At 47.8% G+C, this 26,152-nt stretch overlaps 1 protein-coding gene across 3 annotated transcripts; it reads left to right on the top strand.

Annotated features, from left to right (window-relative positions):
* Window positions 1-25,759, top strand: plcl2 (phospholipase C like 2). Of its 3 annotated transcripts, XR_013453618.1 has the most exons (10): window positions 1-446; window positions 852-1,337; window positions 11,218-13,701; window positions 14,614-14,817; window positions 18,063-18,138; window positions 22,259-22,368; window positions 22,810-23,506; window positions 23,703-23,876; window positions 24,372-24,523; window positions 25,584-25,759. XR_013453618.1 is itself a non-coding variant. In XM_040164687.2 (7 exons), exons 2-7 carry the CDS (start codon window positions 1,089-1,091, stop codon window positions 23,002-23,004), a joined length of 3,318 nt encoding a protein of 1,105 aa, XP_040020621.2. In that variant the 5' UTR covers window positions 1-446; window positions 852-1,088; the 3' UTR covers window positions 23,005-25,759. The 3 variants fall into 3 exon arrangements, 2 of the variants coding, with proteins under 2 accessions (XP_040020621.2, XP_040020622.2); XM_040164687.2 differs by having other exon boundaries at window positions 22,810-25,759; XM_040164688.2 differs by having other exon boundaries at window positions 387-727; window positions 22,810-25,759.
* Window positions 25,760-26,152: the final 393 nt, after the last annotated feature.

Raw genomic sequence — 26,152 nt, forward strand, 5'->3', positions numbered from 1 at the left:
GCCCGTCGAGTTACTTGGTTGCTCGGAAACGACTCCTCTGACTTAACGTCAGATTTTTTTGTTATTCATTTTTACACTAACGGGAAACGTAAACCGTATTCAAATAACTGACTTTGGAGGATACGCTCGTCAGCCGGGACAAAAACAACAACAACAACAACCCCGGGGTCGCGTTCAGGAGACTTTGCGTCGGCGGTTTAGAAAAAAACAAACAAAAACTAAGTTCAGCCAGCTAGCGAGAGCTAACGTTAGCTTGAGCTAGCTTAGCTCGGCTCAGTGCTCCGCGGCACCGAGGCGAAGGGTTGCGTCTCTCTCTCTCCCCCTCTCCCCCCCCCCCCGCTCTCGCTCTCCCCCTCTCGCTCTCTCTCTCTGCGGCAGCAACAACTTGAGAGAGGAGCCCGTCCTCTCCATGGCGAGACGAGTCGGTCCACAAAGGCGAGGACACGGTAAGCTCATCGGGAAAGTTAATGACGAACCGGTAACTTCAACGTGAAAAAAAGCTCATTCAGCTTAACGTCGGCGAGTTGCTGTTAAACAGAAAGAAGGGTGTTTTTTTTATTTTTTTTTAATGCATTTAAACTAGCAACCCGGACGCCGGTGCGATACCGTAGATGTGTTAGAAAACAACCCCCCCCCCAAAAAAAACCCGTCAACTTATTTGAAGAAAATAGCAAAATTCATGTAAAAAAAACGACGAGTGCCAACGCGATGACAGCGACGTCTCTTTGTAAGTTCACATCCGCTCCGCGACGCGATCCGCGGCCGCTCGCTCCCGCACACGGGCTTTTGTCGCTAATATCACGCCGTCTAATTGCACCCCGAAACACCGCCGCGGTCTCTCTCTTCTGCAGGGCACGATGCACGGAGCCCCGTGACCGCGGGAGGCTGACCGAGACGTGCACCACCACCACCACCGGAGGGGCGGAATGGCACAACTGCGTGCGAGCGTTGCACGGAGGCGATAGGGCGGGCAGGAAATTGGAGGAAACCTGACAAGCACCGCAAAAGGCTTCGACCCAGCAGCTTGCGTGTGTGTGTGTGTGTGCGTGCGTGTGTGTACGTGCGTGCGTGTGCTCTCGAAAGTGCCTATGGCGGAGTTCGGAGAGGACGGCGACCCGCCTCCATTGCATCCCGGGGACGCGGACGTGCCCGGCGCGGGCAAGGCGAGTTGCGAGGGGTCGGTCCTGAATGGGGACTGCGGGATATCGGACAACATGGTCGGTTCCGGGTCCCTCGCCGCCGCCGCCGCCGGGGGCCAAGCCGCGGGGAGCGCCGCCGACGCCTTCGCCGGACCGGACGCCAAATGTGAAATCCCGCGCAGGAGCAGCATAATCAAGGTAAACATTGAAGTCACCGTGTCACGCCCGTGAGCTGCACATCTCACCTGAGATGATGATGATGATGATGATAGGGGGCTGCATGAGTCCCGATTACATTTCTTTTAGATCACACCTTTTGGGTCCTTTCCACTGATCGAATGCCATGGTTGCACGTAATATTTCAGTTATTTATAGGTAGTTTTTACCAGGCAGGCCGGTAAAGGGTCAGCAGAAGCACATCCTGTATTTTGTCTGAATGTTTTGCTTGGAGTGAGCAACAAATATCAGCCGCATATCCATATGTGCATGGCTGTAGACACCGGCTAAGAAAGGATGATTTGTATTCTGCTGCCTAAAAGGGGAGCATGCACTTGCAATAGCAGCGTCCAGTCCCGGCAACGACAAAAATAGCTCTTCCACAACTCTTGTATGCAATATAAACCATGTGGTTGAAGGTACTATGTTCATTCTACCAAGAAAAAACCCCATTTGATACATATTTTAAAGTGCTAAAGTCGAGCTTGCACGTGGGTGAAAGTGGGCAGACGTTGATTGCGTATGTTAAGCAACAAAGACAGCAAATAATATGCAATTAAATATGGCACGTAGGGGTTAACTAGAGGGAGAGTCCATTAAGTGAATAACAGTGTATCCAGTTCACACTCATTGTATTTCTGACTGTCTGTCAAAAGCGTTGCAATTCTTTGCACTTCTCTGAGGAGCATGGGCGTTGTGAGTGTTGCTCCAGGGTTAACTGATATGATGACACTTCCTCCCGTTGCGTTAATCAACACTATGTTGTCAGGACATTTCACTACGTTAAGATTCCATTTAGTGTCCCCAAATATGAACATATTCAAAATTTCTTTTAGGTCAGGGAAACAGCATTTTCTGCTTGGACCTTACAAGCCGCGCGTTTTCTCTTTTTTGTGATAAAGGGGCTCTTACTTGCTTGGTCCCAATGTCCGCTTTGAAGCTCTGAAGGAATACGTTTTGACGATGGTGAAGTTTAATTATGGCATCATTCTTCACATTAGCTTCACTCCGCCCGCCCCTGGCAGAGCACCACCGTATTGTATCATTTGGTCCAAGGCTTCGCCTTCCTCCAACACATTGTGCCTGTTGACCTCTGCCCTCCGCCTGGAGATGGATGGGTGAGATATATCGACATTTGTGCTTAGCCAGAGTAATCTACACAACCAGGTTCGGTCCAAACACGTGGGAGGGAGAGAGCGAGCTGCTTGGAATACATCTGATTGCTGCCATCGTCCAATTTCGGCTCCTCGACCACGGAAAAATTGTATTAATCAATCAATGTTTCTGGACAAATTTCTGAATGTGATTACTTATGGAGTTTGAAAACGTCCTGCATTTAGAAGAACAATTTGCACATTTTAAAGTATGTGGTGCGCTTCATGAGTGGAAAGACCTTCTCCTGGTGAACAATTCCTTCAAAGGGGCATCGGGGGTGTGTAAGCATAAATGGTGATGACGCAGCGAAGAAGCGCGCTGTAAGATGTGCTCGGTTGCAGAGATCGTGGTCAGTCAGCCCACAAGGGGAAAAGGAAAAGGGGGGGGCGAGCTCAATTTATCACACGAGACAAAACTAGAGCGCCACTGTAAAGCAGAGTACGGCAGAATAAGAGTTTCATCGCATTTTCATAAATGAACCGTCAAGAAAATACAAATGTATCAATCCACCAGCCCAGAGGTCCACACACACACACACACACACACACACACACACACAACCTTGGTGAGCAGCTCGGGGTTCAGTATCTTGCAAAAGGCGGATCAAACCGCCAATCTTTGACTGGTGGATGACCTTGAGGGCCACCTGCCACGCCGCTGCTCGTGGCCATGTGGAACGATGACGAGGCTCGATGCAACAAGTGCAGCTCTTAATCAAGACGAGCAATGGAGCCGCGCAGTGCCGCAACGAACTGGAAGCTGCCACATCACATAAACTCTTTATTAATAACGGCAGACAGTCTTATGAAGAATACAAGCAGCATGGGAAGTGAAATGCGTATTCCTGCGTGAAGGAATGCAGTAAGCCGTGCACGTGTCTGCGTGCCGACACTCCTCCCTCAGGCAGTTGTTTTAGTTTTCTGACAGCTCCCGACTGATCGAGTGCTGCAGGTTGGCGCCCTTTTTCACGCCGTCGGAGGGCACGGCCTTCAGTTCCCTTTACTCTACTCGGAAGAGACGGGAGGATGTGGTCGGGGCGAAGCAGCGTAGTAGGAACAGCTCTCAATACTGTTGGTGCTGAGCGACAACGTATGTGTGTGAGGGCGCGCAGTCGTGAGCGCGGTTAAGACCACAAGCCGGCGGCGCGGCTAAACTGCCCCGGGGAGACCGTGTGTGCGCGACGTCGGCGGGGGAGAGAAGCCGTGGAGCTCGCGGTCCCTGATTAAATGGCACGTTTTGCAGATCCTTTAATTTGATGGTTGCTCGCTTACGCACATAAAGTGACACTCCACCCAAAAGCCACCCCTCCCCCTCGCCCCACCCACCGGTAGGAGCCTTTACAAAGCCCTCACCACCCAATACTCATTTTCTTTTTGCCAGTAAGTGCATTCTGGGACGTGCTGAACATGGGATTTGAAATAGAAAGGGGGGGGGGTTGTTGCAGGAGTGGTTGGTTATGTATTTATGGACGTTCTGATCCTTTGGGAACCATTTAAACCGACTGATGGGTTTTCAAGTTGACCACAACTTCTGACCACATCCTCGCTGTGAAATACGAAACCCGCCGCCTTTCTGAACCTCCACAGGGGGAATGCTCGCTAGTCAAAAGAAAGATCTTGGGTGGAGTGCCACTTGAAGGCAAACCTCTTTCCAGTAATCAAATACTATAGTAACACCTCCGTTGGGGAGTCTGCTCATCTCCTCCATAGCTGTACATCCCCATCACGGGCAGATTTACAGCCTGGCCAGATGTCTGCAGACTGAAATCTGAATAAGACCAAGTCTGCAGCGCCGAATGAGGCCCTGAGCAGCGTATCCCCGGGTCACGAGTGACGCTGATGCTCGGGCTGCACGGCGTCCAGTGACCTGTGACCCCGTTCTACGCTAGTGGCCCGTGGCAGGAGGCTCCACTTTGCTTCTCCGCTGCTCCGGCACAAAGGGCATATTTGCCACCGCGGGGTAAATAAGACTCATTCCATCTGTGAGGGAGAGGGAAACAAACTGTCTGTGATGCCCCGCCGCGAGAAGGGAGAGCGACGTGGACCGAGTCACGGCGGGGGATCAGCGCTGGAGGTTCTCCGCAGGAGTCGCCGTCTTGTGTCGCGTGATTCAGTCGGGCTCAGTGGCATTTCAGGCTGCATCACTCGGAGCAGTGAGTGTGATTTTTAGTTTCATAAAGATCTCAGAATGTGGTTAACGAGCTGGATGTTTAGCATCCGTAAAAAATGACGACAGAACATTTGCTCCAAGGTGACGGCATCGGAAAGCTAAATGAAGCCTTCACACTCTTGGTTGTTCTTTCTCTAAGATAAGACCGATTTCTTTTTTTAATGCACCTCCTGTACGATTGATGAGGAGCGAAAACATGTCGAAAAGGGTTCGATCGTGCTTACTTACATTTACGTTTGATAGTACTGATCCTTTTAAATCAGCCTTCATGACTTGGAACAGTTAAGGTGGATTAACTTGAAATACATAAATTAAATGTGTTGGAGTGCTTTTCCTTGAGGTCTTGAAGTGTTAACGTGCTATATTGTGAGTTTCAGTGAAAAGGGAAGCGTATGTCTGCTCCACATCAAATCCTTTGTGCTTCACACCGTTAGTGCTAATGATGTCATTGATGGGGTTTTAAATAGCTTCTATACACCCGTTTCCATTCCGCAGTCGGATGAATTGCGGTAAATAATGACTGGTGTACATGCTAAACTACTAAAGACCTTCATTGGAAGTGTAGTCCTCGCTATTTCTGTACAATCAAAGTGACAAATGAGTCAAATAATTCTTGTAAGACTGAAATGGAATCACTAAATATTGTTGAAGTGGCCTTGAACGACAAACATAACTTGAGAAAGAGCTTGTTCAGCAAAACAAATCTTCTATTAAAGTTGGTGGAATTTTAAGTTACTCGCAAATGGTGATGTAACTGTTGCTGATATTGTTGCTGATGCAGCTCAGAGGCCGAGGTGATGATGGATGATTGCGTTGAGGTTTCTCGGTGACGCAGAGCGAATCACCTCCGTAGGGAGAAAACGCAGGGCTGACTGTCACGACTAGAACGACGCTTCTTCAAAATACTGCCTTCACGCGAAAACTCACTTCACCACATTCTGGATAAGCACGTTTTATAGTGTAACTGCTGTGAAGTGCTGATGCATAGAATGATTCAAGTCTCCTTTAACAGTTAATACAGTGGACTAAAGCTGCAATTATTAGTTGGTGATCAACACAAAGTTAATTGACATCTGCTTTTTATAAATGTTTGTGCAGCTTTCCACGCCGAGAATATCTCTGCCGGATGGACAGAACAGAACTTCCTGCACAAAGAAAATGCTTTGATATGTGATACGGCTGTCTTGATAAGATGGTGTTTATGTCATGCTCGACCACCGTTGACTCGTCTTCTCCTCTTCGTTAAACTAAGTTAACTGTTTTAAAATAGCAAACTAATTCCCTTCTAGTCTCGTTCTGTTTGAAGCTATTTTGTGGGACCTTTTTGTATGTGTTGTTAATGTAACAGATTACCCATAATGCAGCTGTTATTATAGAGTTCAATCAACGGCATTTAAGTCCACTTCAGTCCAATAAGAAATCCCCCCCTTTTATGTTTTATTTTACAGAGATAAAATCTATTTTTGTGAGCTCATGTGTGTAAGCGTGCCCTGCAGTTCAGCCCAGTAGTGCTTATGGATCATAGTGTGTATGGATGGTTTGGATTGAAGTCACATGCTACGCGCGGCTCTTCTTCTGGTCGATACAGCAGAAAATAAGCTGTATAATGCTGAAATCATTTTCAGCATTATAGAGTTATATAATGGAGGTGTGTTAGAGCTCTTTTGCTGTCCGTGCCCGAGGGAGCGGCAGCCGTTGGTCTCTTTCAGTGGCGGTCAGCTGTTGCTCGGGGCTGAAGGGGGGGGCGCGCTTCGCTCTCCACCTGCTGCTCAGTCGCTGTAGAAAGGAGCTCGACGTGATTAAGAGTCACGCTCGTGACTGTTCTGTTTGCATGTTTCACTTCCTCCTCACGTCTCTCTCTCTCCAGCTCTGTTTGACAACTGCGGAATGTTGATATGTGTTGTATGTTCAGGTGGAGGCTCCTGAGGGGAAACCAATCACACAGGGCTCGTGATCTGTGGTGTGTTCGGATTTAAGTCCTTTTTCATTACTGAAATAGCGAAACAGCGGCTTTAAACTGTCTCTATACAATAACTTTTAAACACATACTTACAACAACCCCATTGTCAGTATACATGATTAAAGGTATTAAATAAAAGCACGAGTGAATCCTAAAAGAAGATATTTTGTTGTCGTCAGCCTCCCTAGTGACGGATGACTTGTCTCAATCTTCTTGTTCCAAAGACATTTTATTTGTTCAGGAAATGGTTGAATAGAGTCTCCGGGGAGCTCCCTCCTTCACACTTGAGATGACCAACAACTGATGCCATGCGGTACAGAACAGACGCAGCTGGGCCTTTTCACCGCTCGCACAAAACAAGCTAGCAGTCTTTTCAATTTTCAATTCATATGGTCTCAAGTCGCTGTAAAAAAAGAAGTATGTTGAGGGTTTTTGGGGCCGCTGTGTGCACACAGTCACTTTCTCTTTAAGTACGCGCCTCCTCCTCCTTGCCGTCACCGGCTGGGTTTCCACGAGGCTCCTCTTGTTCTAGTTCTCGTTGGTCCCTGTGGGGCTCTTCCTGTCGCAGCGTTACCCTCTCGTTCACACTCGGATCTATTTCCATCCTCTGCCCTTATAAACCTGACGACGCAACTTGACAGAAATTAGGAGTATTACAGCAAACAAGAATGAATATATCGTACCTTAATACTTCCTATTCACATTTTATGGCATAGAGCTGTGACTCCAAACCGATAGAGAAACATGAGATTTATTCAACCATCAGTAGGTTAAAGAAGAAAAAAGAGAAGCGGTGGATGTGGAAAGTGTGAAATCCTGCTATGAGAAGCTTTTCAGGCTTACTGACGTCTCGTGGCGACCAGCTTCCTAACCGTTTTGTTTTTTACTCTTCGGTTGGACTCTTGGTCCTAAAAAAAGCAACATACCCCACTGTTAGCCGTGGGATATGTACGAGCTTCTTAGGTAACCGTGCTGTTGCCTCAGCTTGTTTGGGCGCTACAGGAGGAGACTTCAATGCAGTCTTGGGTCTCATCCAGAGTCAGAATATTGATAGTGGCGTTTCTTTTGTGCCAGAGGACACGATGCATCGGAAAGACTGTTTGTGACTGTGTTCTCGTTCTTGTAGCTTTATAACAAAGACGCTGTCTGTAATCATAAATCGGCCTAAATAATTGATCACCGAATGGGACTATTAGCGCCAGTAGACTTAAAAAGAGATTTTCTCTTTATGCTTGAAGTGGAGCCACGTCTTTACTAGTCTGGTTTCCGTGGCACATTTGCATTCTGATGAAAATTCTCCCCATTGAATAGATTTGCAGGGTTGTGAAGGGAAGCCCATGCGTGTGCGTAGCTGAACCCTTTTGCTGCTGCATCGGGAGTCCCGACGCTTGTTGTTGGTGACGCACACAGAACGGAGAGTAACGGTTCTTCGCGGTCTGAGAAAAGAGCTGAGCCCCTTCAGGGGATCCGGATTCCTGCGGGATCACGGAGCCGTTGGACTCCAGTTGTTCACTTGATGTTTCATCTTCTCTTCCTCTCCGTCCGTCTCCTCCACTCACACTCCAACAGTGTGTAACGGCACGGCGATAATATCCCCAGTGAGGATACGCCTTGTTTTTATCTCTTTATTATGAAATACCGTGAAATCATCCAATATTCTTGTTTTTTGTTCTAACGCGTGCTAAGGGGTTTTGTTCTCTGAACATACTGTAACTAAAGGGAAAAATGAACTCGGTAATGAATGACGAGCACGAGCGCGTCACGGTGAACCAAGACTTTCTCTCTGCAATGAAAGAAAGACTTTAACTTCGATTCCCTCGACGACATATACGAATAAAAGGGAGCTTCCCGGAAGAAGTGATGAGTAACAGCGTCACACAGCAGTGTGGTTTTAAAAATGTTTTAACACAAAGCGACACATTCAGTGTGTCCTCCGTAAGATTGTTTGTGTCTTATGAAATTGAACCTTTCGATCACACGTTGAAAACAAACATTACTCTGAAATGTATTAACTCGCAATCAGAGTCGCTAAATTATTTCAGGTACAAACTTTTCGGGGAAAGACCGACAATGTAAAAGTTTTTTTGTGAAATAAATTTTATATACATTTGTTTTTTTGCTCTTCGACTGTATTTACTTTGTGAAAGAAAAACACTTTTCTAAATCATAAGCACATGAAAATGAACTAATTTGCCAATTCAATCTCTTAATTTGTCAAATACTTGCAAGTAACGTGGTCAATTAACAAGCGACCAAAGGTGCTGTTAAAATTTTAGCTGACCCAATCGACTGTAAAAAAATGTATTTTAAGTGTAAATAAAATGTAAATGGATGAATTAACCCCCCCGATGAGCATGCTCCATCAAGCAACATCCTGGCAAGTAAAAACTAGCATGTGTTTTCAAGCAAGTGAGTGAGTACTTGGAAACACACCTGGTGGCTTGAAGTGCTTTGGCTCCGTGCTGCTGCGGGCTGCACGCGTGATGAGAGAACGCGCTGTTCGTGCTGAGGCTTGTAATTGTACTGAATTTATATTTAATGGCATGCTGGCAAACTATTTGGAGAGCGTGTCGCTGAATGCAGTGTAACTCCGGCGTGCCGGAAGGTCGGGTGCTGCTAAAGCTTCCCCGTGTGCCGCGTTTGTAAATGTGCTGACCCTCCGCAGCCCCCCTACCTCAATGTAATGGTGCCCTAATGATCGCAACGGTGCACGAATCCTGCAGAGCCATCAGTCACATGAAAACCTAGTGAACCTGGAGGAACGATGACGGTCTTGTTCGAGGATGAGCCACAGACTGTACTTGGTCTCTTCAGGTTGTCTACCCCCCCCCCCCCCCCCCTTCTTTAAAGCCTATTTGGGTGCTGCGCTTCGGCCTGGCGAACAAAAATCAGCTCAATCATAACTCCCTCCGACAAACGGAGAGAAGTGATATTCATGTCGAGAAGAATATGTGCTCCATTAAGCCATATCTGTTTGAACTGCGACAATCCGATGGTGCAGATCTCCTCTTTTGAAGAACCATTTAAGGACATACAAGACGTCTTAATTACAAAAGAAAACACTCTGTGCCGCCTGACTTCCACCAGAGAGCTGGACCGTTGCAGGAGAAGCAAGAGTCCTCGGGGCGTAATAACAAGCGCTCAGACAGAGATGGGTGTGGGCAGTATTGTTTTCTTGCTTAGGTGAAGGAAGCCGAGGGGAAATCCTGACAAGAATGCCTGGTAATGCAGCAGGAAGCAGACACAATGCATCAGTAAGCTGTGACTTTAGCTCACATTCTTCTACAGGTCATAAGGATTATTTCCAGTCATGCATTTGGGTTCTGAGCTCCTGTTTGGTAGAATGAGCTCCCTTTGCGCAGCAGACTGGTAAAGAATGCGGTTCTTATGCCTGCGTTGGACCCGGCGCGTTCCTTACATGGAGAGGGGAGATATTCTACCCATCAAAGGGAAACGTGGCGGTCTTTGTGCTTTGCAAGGCTCTGACTCACAGGTTTACAGTGGCTAATTCATTTTTGAAAAATCGAGACGTAACGTTATTTGGCCCTTTTTTGTGATTTCAGATTCACCCACTGAGATGTTTTCTATGTGAGGGTGGAACTTTGCTAAGCTTCTGTTTCTCGCCGCATGCAGCATTATTATTCCTAAAATGATGTCTTGATAGTGAACAATAAAAATAACCTAAGAAAGGATTGGGAGACAATAGCGGAAACCATAAGCAGACAGGAGACGAAGTGACGTGCGGAGTCGTCACATTTCTCATTGTTAATGCTGTCGGCTGAGTGAACGGAGGAAGACGTCAGACGTGTGGAAGCTCCATGATGGATACAGACGATAGATTAGATGTCAGCCGTACACGTGGCCCGTCATTCCTGTTTGTTGAACGTCAACGTTTGTGACGCTGATGTTTATGTGTGCCGGTTTGTCCCGTATGCACATTTCAGTTTGATTACATAAGAGGCCGTGAGGGTTTTGTGCATTTCAGCAAACCGCAACCAAAAAAAAAGATCTCGGTTTCCTGCTTGCGTAGCAATAAGAGGAAAAAAAAGAACTAGGCAGCATCATGCAGTTGACAAAAAGATGCATTGCTTTAGTGTAGAGTGGGACCATTGTTGTGGTTGCCTGCATTTGTGTGGGCGAGAGTTTCTCTTGTATCTCCATAACGCACAGTGACACGTACCTCAAGTCACCCAACAAAGTCGCTGTAGGGATTTGGCTCAGCAAATGTTTAGAAGAAGAAAAAATACATTATGTCCTGAATCCTGCTATAAAGATATCTGGGTGAAATGATTATTTAGCTGATGGCAAAAAGGGGGAATGCCCGTATTCAGATTTTATTTCATATGCACAAGTTGGGTATAAAAAAAGTAACTGTTGTGGTAACTAAGCTAAAGGTTATTTAAGGTAATGATGTGAAACTCTTGTCAGAAAGCCTCTATATAACTCTCGTATTAATTATAGTCCGTCAAGCTGAAACACAAAATCAAGTTCAACGTCCTTGATGTTTTTGTTTTGACTTAACCATTAGGTATCCACAGAAAGACTTTTATTCATGCTCTGTGTTCTGTTTCTCTGCAGGACGCCTCAAGACAGCGTAAAGAAAGAAAGAAGACGGTGTCGTTCAGCAGCATGCCCACAGAGAAGAAGATCAGCAGTGCGAGCGACTGCATCGCCGCCATGGTGGACGGCTCTGAGCTGAAGAAAGTGCGATCCAACTCCCGCGTCTACCACCGCTACTTCCTCCTGGACGCCGACATGCAGTCTCTGAGATGGGAGCCCACCAAGAAGGAATCAGAAAAGGCCAAAATTGATGTGAAATCCATTAAGGAGGTGCGGACAGGCAAAAACACAGACACTTTTAGAACTAACGGCACCTATGATCAGATATCAGAGGACAGTGCCTTCTCTATCATCTTCGGGGAGAACTACGAGTCCCTGGACTTGGTGGCAAACACTGCAGATGTGGCCAACATCTGGGTGACGGGGCTGAGATACCTGATCTCCTATGGGAAACACACCTTGAACATGATCGAAAGCACTCAGAACAACATGCGGTCATCGTGGCTCGGTGAGCTGTTCGACGAGGCGGGCGGGAACAACAGCAGAAAAATATCGCTATGTGCTGCCGTGCAGCTAGTCAAGAAGTTGAACCCCGGACTTAAAAATGTGAAAATAGAACTGAAGTTCAAAGAGCTCCACAAAGCCAAGGACAAAGCAGGATGCGACATAACAAAAGAGGAGTTCATTGAGGTCTTTCATGATCTTTGTACCAGACCAGAAATCTATTTTCTCTTTGTTCAGTTCTCCAGCAACAAAGAGTTTCTGGATACCAAGGACTTAATGATATTCCTGGAGGCAGAGCAGGGGACGGCACAAGTCAGCGAAGACACCAGCCTGGAGGTCATTCAGAAACACGAACCGTCTAAAGAGGGCCAGCTCAAGGGTTGGCTTTCCCTCGATGGCTTCACCAACTATCTGATGTCTCCAGAGTGCCAACTATTCGACCCCGAACAAAAAACCGTTTGCCAAGACATGAACCAGCCCATGTCCCACTATTACATCAATGCGTCCCACAACACGTATCTGATAGAGGATCAGTTCCGAGGTCCCTCCGATGTGACGGGCTACATCCGTGCCCTCAAGATGGGCTGCCGCAGCGTGGAGCTGGATGTCTGGGACGGGCCCGATAACGAACCGGTCATTTACACCGGTCACACCATGACGTCGCAGATCGTCTTCCGCAGCGTCATCGACGCCCTCAACAAGTATGCCTTCGTTGCGTCCGAGTTCCCGCTGCTGCTGTGTTTAGAAAACCACTGCTCGCTGCAGCAGCAGAGGGTCATGTTTCAGCACCTGAAGAAGATCCTCGGAGACAAGATCCACGTGGAGCCTCCCAAACCCGAGGACTGCTACCTCCCCTCTCCCTTGGCGCTGAAGGGAAAGATCCTGCTGAAGGGTAAGAAGCTGAGCACCGCTTGCACCGCTTCGGAAGGCGAGGTGACGGACGAGGACGAGGGGGCGGAAATGTCTCAGAGGATGAGCATCGAGACGGCGGAACCACAGACGGTCGCTCCGAAGAAGTTCCAGCTGTCGAAGGACCTCTCCGATCTGGTGACCCTGTGCAAGTCCGTGGAGTTCAAAGACTTCCCGACGTCCTTCCAGAGCCAGAAGCAGTGGGAGCTTTGCTCGTTCAACGAGGTCTTTGCCACGCGCTGCGCCAGCGACTTCCCCGGCGACTTTGTGAACTACAACAAGAAGTACCTCGCGCGGGTTTATCCCAGCCCCATGCGGATCGACTCCAGCAACATGAACCCGCAAGACTTCTGGAAGTGCGGTTGCCAGATCGTGGCGATGAACTACCAGACCCCCGGCCTGATGATGGACCTGAACATCGGCTGGTTCCGGCAGAACGGGAGCTGCGGCTACGTGCTGCGTCCGGCCATCATGAGGGAGCACGTGTCGTATTTCAGCGCCAACACTAAGGATTCCGTTCCCGGTGTTTCCCCGCAGCTCTTGCACATCAAGATCATCAGTGGGCAAAACTTCCCCAAACCCAAAGGCTCCGGCGCCAAAGGAGATGTGGTCGACCCGTACGTGTACGTGGAGATACACGGCATTCCCGCCGACTGCGGCGAGCAGAGGACTAAAACGGTCAACCAGAACGGAGAGAACCCTCTGTTCGACGAGAGCTTTGAGTTCCAGATAAATCTCCCCGAGCTCGCCATGGTGCGCTTCGTGGTGCTGGACGACGACTACATCGGCGACGAGTTCATCGGCCAGTACACCATCCCCTTCGAGTGCCTCCAGCCGGGTTTTCGGCACGTGCCGCTACAGTCCCTGACCGGCGAGGTGCTGCCGCACACCTTGCTGTTTGTCCACGTGGCCATAACCAATCGAAGGGGAGGCGGCAAACCACACAAAAGGGGGCTGTCTGTGCGAAAGGGCAAGAGGAGCAGGGAGTACGCCAGCATGAGAGTACTATTGATCAAGGCTGTGGATGACGTCTTCAAAACCGCCATGCTGCCCCTGAGGGAGGCGACGGACCTCAGAGAAAACATGCAGGTGAGCAGTTCAAAGTCGTCTTGATGTGTTGCAGTGCGGAGCCGCTCCCGTCTTCCAGCATGGGAATGTGTTTCTGTGAGAGACAGTAGACGGAAGAAATTGTAACCCCGAGTAGATGAAAGCAGATTTAGGGTCTTAAAAAAGAAAAAAAGGCTCCCGCTCTGGAGAGAGAAACACAAACCAGGCGCGACTGAAGCTGATTTGATTTGACCTGTTGTGCAATATTCAAAACAATCGCTGAGAAAAAGTTGGCAAGCATTTTTATGAGATCCTGTTTTAATGGTGGATTTTTGTGTATATTAAAATTCTTACAGCCGCAAACAAGGATGAGCATTGTCTTTTAGACGGCTGTTAATAATGTATATGTATGTAATATCGCCAAGTCGAGACCAATCCGATGTCACTTTAATCCTGTCTCATGCTGACCGAGCTCGGCCACTCCAACCATCACTTCGTCTCCTCATGATCACATCTATTTGTGACATTGACATTTTATGAGAATCGCAGCACTAAGTTGTGTTTCTTCAGCCATTGTATGAGGATTTATGTCAGTAGGTCTGTTTATATTGCCGTCATTGTGTGATAACAAGCCTCTGGCCTTGAGAATATAACACATAGTTTGTCCCTCCGGTTGTTTATGTAGGGTTTAAATCAGGGCTTTCACAGGAAGGGTAGGATTTGATTGTTTGTGTGTGTGTGTGTGTGTGTGTGTTTGTTCCATTCCCGTGTGATACTGGTGTCAGACCAAAATGATTGAGTGTTTGTGAGAAGCAGGCGAGTGCCAGAATGAAAGCCCTCACAGGTGGCGAGTTCTCAGCTTCTCCTTCCTGCTATGTGGGGTTGTGGTTAAGTATTGAAAGCATCTCATTGACCGATCGGTATTCTGTTATTATTCCTCTCCTCTCTCTGCAGAACGCTATCGTGTCCTTTAAAGAGCTGTGCGGCCTTTCAGCGGTGGCCAACCTGAAGCAGTGCATCCTGGCCCTTTCTCCTCGACTCACCGGAACCGACAACAGCCCCCTTCTGGTGTTCAACCTCGCCGACCAGTACCCCAACTTGGAGCCCCAGGGCCTGCTGCCGGAGGTCCTCAAGAAAGTAGTCACCACCTATGAAACGGTGAGTCTAATATGTGGAAGTACGCTACAGGCGGGATCGGGGAAGTATCTCTACGAAACATAGAAAAGATGAAGAAACGCATGCGTGACCTGACACAACAATTCTGCTCATCAACAGCATCCATCCATTAACACCAAAAGAGTAAAGAAGACCGTAACACGCTTTGATCCAATCCAATCAATACATTGGCTTTACTAGACTTAATGGGGGCATTCAGGGATGGTTACATGGCTGGAGCTCTGTTAAGTAATACAATCAATGTTCACAAGTTATGCAACATGCCATTCAGGCTATTCCCGGACAACGCCATTACCCTGCACACGTCGTGTTCTCTTCCATTGATTCTCAGCCCACCACGAGCCAAGTCAACTTTCCATCGTGATTCAAAAAAAAATATACGGGCAGAAGTTGTTTGTTTGACTGCGAAAATATGGTTTCACGTTAAGTTTTTTTCAGGCAGGATCACAGTGCACCATCTCAATTTGAATCCCCTGCATGTCGGTTTCAAACACAAAGCAAATTTACAGCAGAGATAAAGACTCGCTGTCTCGATCCAAAGGTGTTTAAAAACCCCCAACAAGAAACAAAAAAAGAATGATGGCGCACTTCATCCCTTGGGACGATGCTGTAACGCCTCAAACGGAAGGTGACCCCCCCCCCGCCTCCCCTCCCCGATGGATTCAGACTTCGGAGTAGAGGGCTACTTAATTGGACTTGATGGAAGGATGGCCTGGAAAATTGAATTGGAGGGAAGAGAGGAGAAAATGAACAGTGTTTGGGGACCGAAATCAAATAAAATAAGAGCGCAGGCTTAAGTGGTGGGAAGCTGCAGGCTTCGGCGGTCTGCAGAGCGAAAGAGGAGACGGAGGAAAGGAAGGTGCACAGCTGAAGGAGCTGACCAACTTCAATGAAAGGAGGGCGATGCTCAGAGAGATGTAAATAATGTATGGATCACTACAATTAGAGATGTAGGCACTGTGTCAAAATCCACCACAGGGAGTAGCTGGGCTCTCGCTTCCTAATTGGCAAAAATAAAATATGGGTCTCACTCCCCAAACCCCCATTTGTGTGCAGAGAGAAAAGTGGAGAAATGCCAGCGTGTTGACATACTCTGATTTCAACTTTCATATCACAACAAACGAACTCAATGCCAAGACAGGAAGTAATGCACACATGTGGGAATACAAAGCCCACAGCTGATTGGATTAACACTAAGAAATGATTTATTCTTTTGATCTTTAATATATTGGAACTCTGAATACTAGTTCTATGTAGTATTATTGTGTGCATATCTTTGATATTTCCTCTATTCATAATTACTGTTTGGTTAAAATGTGTTATCCTCTTTACTAGTGGCCTGCATAACGGCATCGTTAAGCTAACGTCCCCTCTTATAGGTAAACAAACATTTTTATCTTAGAAAAATGCAGATGATGATGATAATGATATGACCACACATGGCACTTAAGAGAGAATGGAACCACGGCCCACCAACCCGGCTCATAATGTGCCTCTTAAACAGGTTTGAGACGGCGCCTCTGCCACCATGACGGCCCTTTCTTCTCCCATCAGGGATGTAATCACAGCGTGCGCGACAGCTCTAAGTGCCGCAGCTGCAGAGTGACGCAGCTAATGACCGCGCCGGGTGTAACGCGGTGATTCACTCCATCGCTCCGCTCCCGGTACGGTACGCCGCATCAGGCGGGCGGGACTTTATGTAACGGTGGCTCCGCCGTCACTAGTGACCCACGGATCTAGACGTTGACAGGGAAGTGTACCGCTGACGTTGGGTCCGATCACATGACCTTCCAGCCTGTGTGAGTGTGGCAGTTGGACACGTTGCATCCAATCAAATGAAGGCACTAAAACCCACCTTGACCTCGTCGGTTGACACAACATAAATCTTTTTAAAAATCGCTCACAGATGAACACTATACTGATTGAAAAAGGCTCAGTAATCACTTTAAAACCTTCGCAGGCAGGAAAGAACAGCGCGTCTGATTTATACGTTGCTGCTCTACGGCAATCAGGAATGCGGGATATCGGGCTTTAGTTGTTGTTTTTATGTTTTGTTTTTTTCCCCATGGGATTAGTCGGTAAGAAAAATAAATAATTAAATTAAATTTGTGACTCGGTCACTCTCCTCCCGCTGGCCAGAGCTGGTCCTCTCCAGGGATCGATCTTTGGGCTATGACCTCCATCACTCTTTCTTTCTAGCGCGGCTTTGTTCCATCGAGCTTGAATTAAAACAGTTTTTCCTTCCTCCCTTTCTGTCTTGGCAGCAGAGCAGAGCGGGGCGGTCCGGCTCCGCCATCGCGGCCCACTTAAGTCACTTAGCGAGTGTACGACTAAATGTAAAACTCAATTACAGCGATCCCGCGCACACAAAGGCCCCAGTGCCCAGCGGGGCGCAAATTGAAATCAATGGCAGAGCATTATTTTGGGTGCGTGTGTGTGTGTGTGTGTGTGTGTGTGTGTGTCACATGAAAACGTTTACGCTATTACCAAGCTCATTGAAGTAGAAAGCTCCAGATGGTCTGACCAAGCCGCGTTCACTCTGTGCTTCTTTACCTCCCTGTGAGGCGGCTACAAACGCATCAATAACCTTGTGTAAGGAAGCGAGCGTTTGTGTTATGGTAGTTGAGGGGGATGGGGGGGGATGGGGCAGCATTCAATATGCAAATAGTTCCTTTTAAAGTCTCCGAGTCCGAGTGTTTTTAAGAGGCACCGTGAGACATCGAACCGCCTGCAGGTCACCAGAGGTTGTGCACTCAATTAAGGGGGGGGACGTAACGCCAAAGGAGCTCAACTTTGCTCATTTCACAGCTGCAATTTTACAGATAACACGGCAGCGGTCGGCAACACAGTGACTCGCATGTTTACGTCGACTCTCTCCTCGTAGTCGTGTGACCTTGATTCTCTGCCTGCTTTTGCTTTTTCCCCCCCGGGAGCATTTTATAAACCACGTAACGGGACTCAAAGGTACAGCGTATCGCCAGTGGGGGAAAAGAAAAACACCACAATTGCTCGTGTCTCCTTCCCTCTATTTCTGGCTTTGTAAAAGAATGCCATTCTGCGGCCACGCCCACCGACGTGCCTGTAATAACAGCTTGTTTTTAGGAGCCCTCCCTAGATAGAAATACCCGGCCAACAGACACAGAAAGCTTTTTTTTTTGTGGGATTCCAGTTTTTCTGATGTGGAAAATAAAACCAAATACAAACTAAGATGTTTTGTCTGCTTGCAGGTGATCCAGACCAGCAAGACTCTGCTGGAGAGCTACGAGGGGGTCTACGAGAGGATTCTGCAAACCCAAAAAGCCGGTAAGGGAAGGTTGGATGGTGGAAGGAGGACTACAAAAGGCTGTTTCTCTGACCCCATTAGGCGGCTCCTGAATGCAGCCTCGGCCATCTCTCTGAAGCCACACCACGCAGATCACTCAATTTGGAAATTCGATAGGCCTGATTATGCTTTTCTCATTTGGATGAGTGGAATTACCATTTGAATCATGTTCAAGTACGTGATCCAGTCACTGCTTCCCCTTTTTTTGAAAGGCTCCGGTTCAGACCGGGCTGTTCAATTCACACCGGTAAACGCCTCTGCGCGGCATTCTAATTACAAGGTCGGGTTTAGGCTTCAGACAGATGACCGACGAGGGGACTGGACGACATCAAAGCTACCAAAGCTGGCGGTTCTCCTCCACCAGATGCTAAATACCAGCAAGACTCCAATGTGTGTGTGTGTGTGTGTGTGTGTGTGTGTGTGTGTGTGTGTACAATGTGTCTGTGCCTGTAGTAACAGAATGATTGGTGTGGTGAAGTGACTCTGCTCAGCTTTCCTGGTTCGATTGGCGGCTGTGCTGCTGGATTTAAGAATATGCAGGCTGTGTTATCTGAGGTCAATCGTTTTATTCCGGGACAATTGTCCTGTAATGTAACAAGGTGACGCACACTATGCAGGCGTACTGGTTAAAACCTGTCTGGACATTAATGGGCTTTTATTCAAATGCACCACTGTCTGGCCATCAATTCCATCTAAGTAGCATTGAAGGCTAATTAATGATGGAGCTGAGTGAGAGTGGAAGGGCGGGGTGGGGGGCGGCTGACCATCATTACCACGGCGCAGCTTTATTGTTTTCCAGATGGATGGACTTATAAAATATTCAATTTCTTTTGTCTTCGCACATCAGAGCAGAGGACTGCATCTTAACCAACGGGATGATCAAAGGCTTGCGCTCATTCTTTCTACCTTCCAGCCTCTAACAATTGGCAGCATGTGGCTTTGGGGGGAGACCTGCAGTGACGTTGAGCTTTCCGGCCTCAGAAAGATGCTCCGACGCCTCTGCTCACATCTGAGCAGCTGGGAGTTTTTTTTTTTTTTTTTTCCCGCTTGGATTGGATTCGGCTCCGGCTTTTGGGTGGCTAATGTGTGAAGTGAGTGAGCGGTACCGTTACTCACGGTAATGACCCTGTTCATCTCTACAGCCTCTGTTGTGAAGACCACCTGCTGTTCACTGACCTGCAGTGCGGCATCATTCACAAGGCGTGTGGGCTCAACACATTGTTTGATTCACAGAGCACATGTGCACTGTCACCCGGGTGAGTTCTGCCCGTTGCTCGTCCTCCACGAGGCTCACAGAAGTGATTCACGTTTCATGTTTAATCATGAAGGCGAGGTCGCTCAGACATTGTCAGATCTTTCTCCACGTTGTAGCTTCACCCCCCGATGGATGAGTTGAGCATTTGAAACCGAGCAGGTTGCGATGTAACTCGTGACCGTGAGCCCTTCTTTTTCTTGAACGAATACTCAAGCAGTGAAATTGCTCAAGTGGACCAAACCTTTTCTTTTTGTTTTTGTTTATTCAAAAGCTTCGTTGGGCTTTTGGTCCAAAGTGCCAATATATCCGATTGTCTAAAATCAGATGGAGGTAATTGGACAGCTGACAACTGCAAACTAGGACACAACAGATGGCAAGACTCATGAACTTTGATTTATTTTCCATCCTAAACTGACTGCTTGTTGTCCCCAGTGGTGCGTGTGCACGCGCTCGGGTGCATGTTTGTATTTGAAGGTGTGCGCGTGGCACGGTTACATGTGCATCTGTTCGGTAGAAACTGGGTCACCGCGAACCCAACCCCCCCTCGTTACAGCATGTTTCAGCAGCAACAGTTATTAAAGTTGCGAGTAATCTAATCGCATCGGCTCAGAAGGGACCCAGTTTCCCCTCAGAAAAGACAAACCCACACGAGGGCAGCCGGCACCTTCCAATTAGCATTCAGGGCGGATGGATGGAACCTGCCGCAGACTAACACCATCAGGCAGGAGATGTTCCAGAGTGCGACATCGAGCCGAGGAGCCGCGGCGACACGTTGCAGAATACAAAGCGAAGCAGACCCGCACCTCTGATGACACACATCAGACACAACAGACGGTAACGTCAGGCCGTTAACCGGTGGAGGACGATAACAAAGTAAAAAGGGCAACGCAGGGACGCGAAGGATCCAGCATCCCTCTCGCGCTGTACGTTGTATTTATTGTTAGAGTTGAGACCATCCGGCTGCGTTTATGATGCTTGATGAATTGCTTCATTTTGCATTCAGAGCGACGTTCCCCTCTTCAAGCGTCTGTCTCCGAGTGTGACAGCAGGTGTGCTGCGGCCTCCACAGGGAGGCTCACTGACAGTGAGCCGCCTTCAGGTTGAGTCTTAAATAAAGACGTCTCCTCATCTTTTTTTTTCAATTTTTTACCCCTGATTGATTAACATGCCTGAAACACTGAGCTGCAACAACCGAAGATACATATGAGAGCGGGATATCATAGAGGGATGTATCTACCACACTAAATCTACAAAGCATATAAGTGCATATGGTTAATTAAAAGAAATTCCATGCTCATAAAATATGATGTCCCCTAACTCAGGGTTGGCATGCTTGTTGACCTAAATGATGGATTTGCGGAGTTTCGGACAAAAGAAGTGACCTGAAGTATCTCATCACATTGATTCTGAAATAAATTCAGTCATGCAAAAATCGTTTTTTTCTGTTTAAACCAGGCATATTTTCAGCAGGTCCACATTGTCCCGAGTCTGAATATAGTGTGATTAGATACAATCATCCGCCTCTCAGTTCGCCTTCGTTCCTTCTCCAGTCGTCGTCTCGCAGCGTTACCTCAGAGATCAGGATCTGGAGCGCCGTGCTGAGAATGAGCTTCCCCCCTTTCTTGCCTGCTGCCAGACTCCATAAAATGTTGCTAGGCAACCTCTAGTGTGAGTTAACCGTGTGTGTGTGTGTGTAATGAGAAGAAGGAAGCTTTACTGCACATCCTTTAGCACAGTCATGTTCACGTGCACGCTGTAGTTACAGAATAGCAAACTGAAAATAAAGACGTGCGAGTGTGTGTTACATTCACACTTTGAATGCTCAGCTGAGCGGCTCTAGATCAGCACAACCCAACACCTAGTATGGCCATTTGGGGGGGGGGGGGTCTCTCGTCTGCACGCTGCGTTTCCATGGCAACAGCAGCACCAGGGGGCCGGGGTGAGCTGATGTCAGAACTTCACGCGGAAACGTGTGCACGCTCACTAGGAACCATCAGCGCAGAAGTGCGTTACGCAGGCGGGAGGGTTTCTTTGTTTGTTGGTAGTAGGATCTCCGCCCTTATTTACCTGACAGGCTGGTCGCCCCGTCGCCGCACCGCAAAGCCAACGCAGTATTGAGCATGTCCTTAGTCAGACTTGGTCATGCAAAGGGAGAGGAGGAGGGGGAGGGGTGGGGGGAGGGAAAGCTCCTCGGGAGACAAGTCCCTCCTCTGTTGGATGCCTTGATGCTGATCCACAGTGAAAGGACGAGATGTCTGTCGCCCACGCTGCCTTTCTCCCGGTTTCCTCGTGGCTTCCTTCAACTCGCCGTTTTGTTTCCTACAAGGTGCCTTTTTAAAATTTGCCTTTAAAATACCGATTAACCAGTATTTTGTCTCCCGCGGTCACTTTTTACATCATTCAACACGTGCTTTTGGACTTTCGATACCAAAGGTGTCTCTGGGGGAGGGAGACGTTATTCAGATTCAATCATTGTAGTCACCCATGGCAGCTGCCTGCACAGTTAAACTTCTCCCATCGAATCCTTAGATTATCTCCTTAATTGGTTTAGAAACGTGCACTTTTCTCCCCACAGACCTGACGTGTAGCAGCTGACATCACACACACTGTAACCAGGGAGGAATCCTCCTCCACAGCCCGAGGGCCTCTGTGCTTCCCTCCGCTGCAGAAGGAGTCTGTGAAATGTTGACAGGAAGTGCCAGTGCTTCCGCTGCGATGCGTTTCCTCGCCGTGACAACGAGCCCCGGCGCCTCGGTCGCGTCTCGCCGGCCTTCAGCCGCCTCGCAAATAAAAAAAAAAAGAACTGCCCGCAGCGATTGACTCTGATCTGCTTTCTCCCCGCGCAGCGATGGCGTTTCACGAGAACATCCACGACTCGGCGGTGAAGGAGGGGCTGAAGGGGCGCAAGCTGCACAAGGCGGTGGAGAGCTTCACCTGGAACATCACCATACTGAAGGTGAGCTCTGCCTTCGGTGATCGTGGGGGTTGTTCCTTCAGTACAAGGGACTCACTTACTTATTACTTGAGTCTTTTCTTTCCAAGCTACTTTCATCTTGTACGGTTTTTACTTTTAGTTTGCTTCAATTATTTCACAATTTTACTTGTATAACATATGAAATAAAATCCATATTCATTAAAGCATGTTGATAGTGAGTCTTTGGTTGTATTCTAGCAATACAGACCTCACAGTAAAGTAGGTCGTGGTTTGTGTTGCCGTGTTGTTGTTGTTGTTGTTTTTGGAACCAGATTAGCTCGTCACGCGCTGCCGGCTGGTCGGCTACTCGGAAATCCTGCTCGCCTCTCAGCAGGAACCTCGACCAGCAGCACCACAAGCTACAAATGTAGTTTGTTTTTTTTTAAACTGTGCTCCAACTCTGATCTCCCCCTCCCCCCCCAGGGCCAGTTAGACTTACTGAAGCACGCGAGGAACGAGGTGCAGGAGAACCTCAAGCAGATCCACTACGCCGCCCTCACCAGCAACCTGAGCAAAGGCGGACCACCGGGGGGCCCCGAGTCCAAGAGCAGGCGCAGCCTGGAGGCCATTCCCGAGAAGGCCACGGCGGAGGAGGAGCTCAGCGACGACGACAACTAGAGACCCTCCACACCCCCCACCCCCCTCCTCCCACGACAAACGTTCTGCTTCGCCGCTCTATTCGCAAACACGGCAGTGTTTTTTCCCCACATTCCACATGTTGTACGTTCCGTAACCCCCCCCCCCCCCTCTAAAATCCCAGCTGTGACCTCTGCATTGTGATCGGCAATGCAAAATGCCACAACCCCCCCCCCTCCCCACCCCAAAGGCGACATACACACGCACACCAGACCTTTATCAAAGTGCCAGACGTACATCCCCCCCCCCCCCATTCCTCTCCCCCAGTTATACTTTCTGGGAGAGCCGATCGAACTACCAGCCACGAGATCCTTCAAGACGTCGACCTCACTGTCCGGAGACTGCGTCCTTCTCCTCAGCGGACCGGGGGGGCGGGGGGAAGGCCCCCTCGGGTTATCGGAGGAGATTTCCTAAAGCACAATTTTCTGGAGTTTTGAATGTAACGATACGGAAGGAGCGAAAGGTGTAAAGAAGAAGAAAAAGGGTCCGTTTACAAACTGTCTGTGTTCTCGTTTGCCAAAATGCTACCCTGTGTGTATATATGGAGTTTCCTGTTAGGTTTGTTTTCTGCAGAGTGCATCGTTTTATTATTATATACTTGGACATATAAGATTTATTTTATAAAGAGATCTATGAACATGTGTGGAGAAACGAGACGGGTTCTGTTTTTTAATCTGTAGATAACGAGGCTCGTTCTGATAATGGAATGTATTCAAGTCGTCTGAGGGGGCGGAGCCTCAACGGCCCGAGAAGGAAACCCGACCGCCCTCGTAAAGGGCTCCAACAACCAGCACTTCACCTGGGGGACATGTTCCGTCCGTCTTATGCTCTGATTGCTCCACCGATGGAAACGGGTATTTATTTTTTTGAAAAGGTCTCCTTTTAGCGCTCTGCAAGCCGTCAAACGCTGACAGATTTTGGGGGATTTCTTTGCCCCGACAACCAAGCAACCAAACGAGCCCGTTGTCGTTCCCCGATATGCGATTGTTCCGGTTCCGTTGGACGTGAGGCGGCTTACAGACTGTGGACCGGAGGTCATTTAGACTGGTTTGACTTTCCTCCACCGCCTGGTCCATTAGTCAGCCTTCAATGCAAAGGTCACTTCCTGCGGTTAGGGGGGGGGTGTTTCGGCGGCGGTTCCACAAAAACCGCTTTGTAAAAATTTAAACTCAGGTCTGTTGAGAAGACGTTGGGGGAAAAGACGTGAACTTGGGAGTAATAATAACACCTGTGATTTCACGTTGCTGTTTTCTCAAACGGTCGTTTAAAAAGCTTTTTCCCCACTTATTCTTATTCGTAACAGTCCACACATTTGTGTCTTTTATTTTAAATGAACAACAACAAAAAAGAAGTTACCTTCAATAACAAAGTGACTAGACGCTCCGGAATGATCAGCGACGCGTTGACACCCGACATGATCTACACGGCGGTCCATGAAGTACGCCAACAACAAACGAGGCTTCAGGAAGGCCGCAACGTTCCGCGTTGATTCACAGTTATGGTCAGTTTGGCCTTTATTTTCCCATTTATGTTGTTTATATCCATGTTCACGGGGAGGTTATTTGCACAATGAAACACTTTGTAGTAACCAAATCCAATTCTACAGCGCCACAAAATGTAGCCTCCAAGTCACCCGTAAACATCCATGAAGTGAGCAGGTTGTACAACTAAGAATTCATCAGCAAGGTGTAGCTAGTAAACCGCAAGTGGGCTTGAAAGAAAGAAAAAAATATATTTAAATAATGTTTCTATACATTTACAAGCCTGTATTTGTGCTGTACGTAGTTTTGATGAATATACAACCAATCATGTTACTGTGTGTCAATGTGAGCCGCTGCCCACTCGTTTCTATCAGCAGTTCCACCTGCAATAGTGAGAAGAATTCAGCTGCATACAGAAGATATGAAACCTGCACCTCGAGTACTCAGAGAAAATAATGTGGCGTAAGTGCTGCCAACTGCTGCCTTTAAACCAGAGCAGGGCGGCACATCAAGCTCCTCAAATGTTTAAATCACACAGGAATTTTTTTAAATGAAAAAGCTTTTTTTTTTTTCACTTCCACTGCCAACACGTCGTACTATTCAACGCGGCCGCGTTTGTTCTAGAAGGAACTGCGGCTCCAGACGCAACGAATCATTTCCTCTTAGCTCCCCGTTTGAGGAGGACGAGGCCAAATAAAATAAAGTGAAGGGAAACATTACGAAGCGTTTTTGATGCCAGTTGTTTGATCTTCTGGCTTCTTCAGGGACACAAATACGTAGACGCATCTTCATGTTTGAGCAAAGTTAATGATTCACATTTCTTTTGTGACCTAATTTGCTTCTACAAAAGAAAAAACAAATTGACTGAAATGCTAAATTGGATTAGATTTTCATTTTTTCAGGCCACATTGGCCCGCCCTACTTTCTTTGGGGTGGTGGTCTACATCAAAGTATTGATAACCAGCAAGAAATCAATTACTTGAATTCACTTACAGATTTCCACACAGTAATTGTTATTCAATTTGACACAAGAACATTTGGACTGTTATATAAAACTCAACCTGTTTCTTTCATCTGCAGCTCTTTTCTCTTTTAAACGCTTTGCGCAAGACGAAAGACGTCTGAACTCCACTGAAGTGCCAATCGGCGTGTTTCTCGTTTCGGAGAAGACAAAAGAAAAAAAGCAATTGATATTCATACCGTCTCATGTCTTCATCTGTCCGGTCCCAAAGAATGAATAAACAACGTTGGATAGATTTGTGTGTCTAATGTTTTTTGTAAAAACCGTAGTCACCTGTAGTCCGGAGGTCACAGGCCGGAGAAGGATTGATTCACTCCCTTCGTGTCGGGGGGGAAATTAAGCTGAAGATACACACACACACGGGCAGGTTACAGGCATCTGTGCAGCGAGACCCGGAGCAAATTATGTTTTTATAAGGCCGCTGATTTGATTGAATCATTCAATGACTTTGTATGAGTCTTCAGTAAAATCTAAAAACAGGACTTTCCTTTTTATTCGCGGCAGGTCAACAATACGAAAAAGTAAGAGGTTTGTTCGACCACAAAAGGTGACCCAAGCGGTGGTAGCGTCCACCGTGCAGCGTGGTGATTGGACGAGAGCAGGCGGCACCTTCTAAGAGTCGGACTTG

This window comes from Gasterosteus aculeatus, chromosome 20 (assembly GCF_964276395.1).
Source record: "Gasterosteus aculeatus chromosome 20, fGasAcu3.hap1.1, whole genome shotgun sequence".
Taxonomy (NCBI): Eukaryota; Metazoa; Chordata; class Actinopteri; order Perciformes; family Gasterosteidae; genus Gasterosteus; species Gasterosteus aculeatus.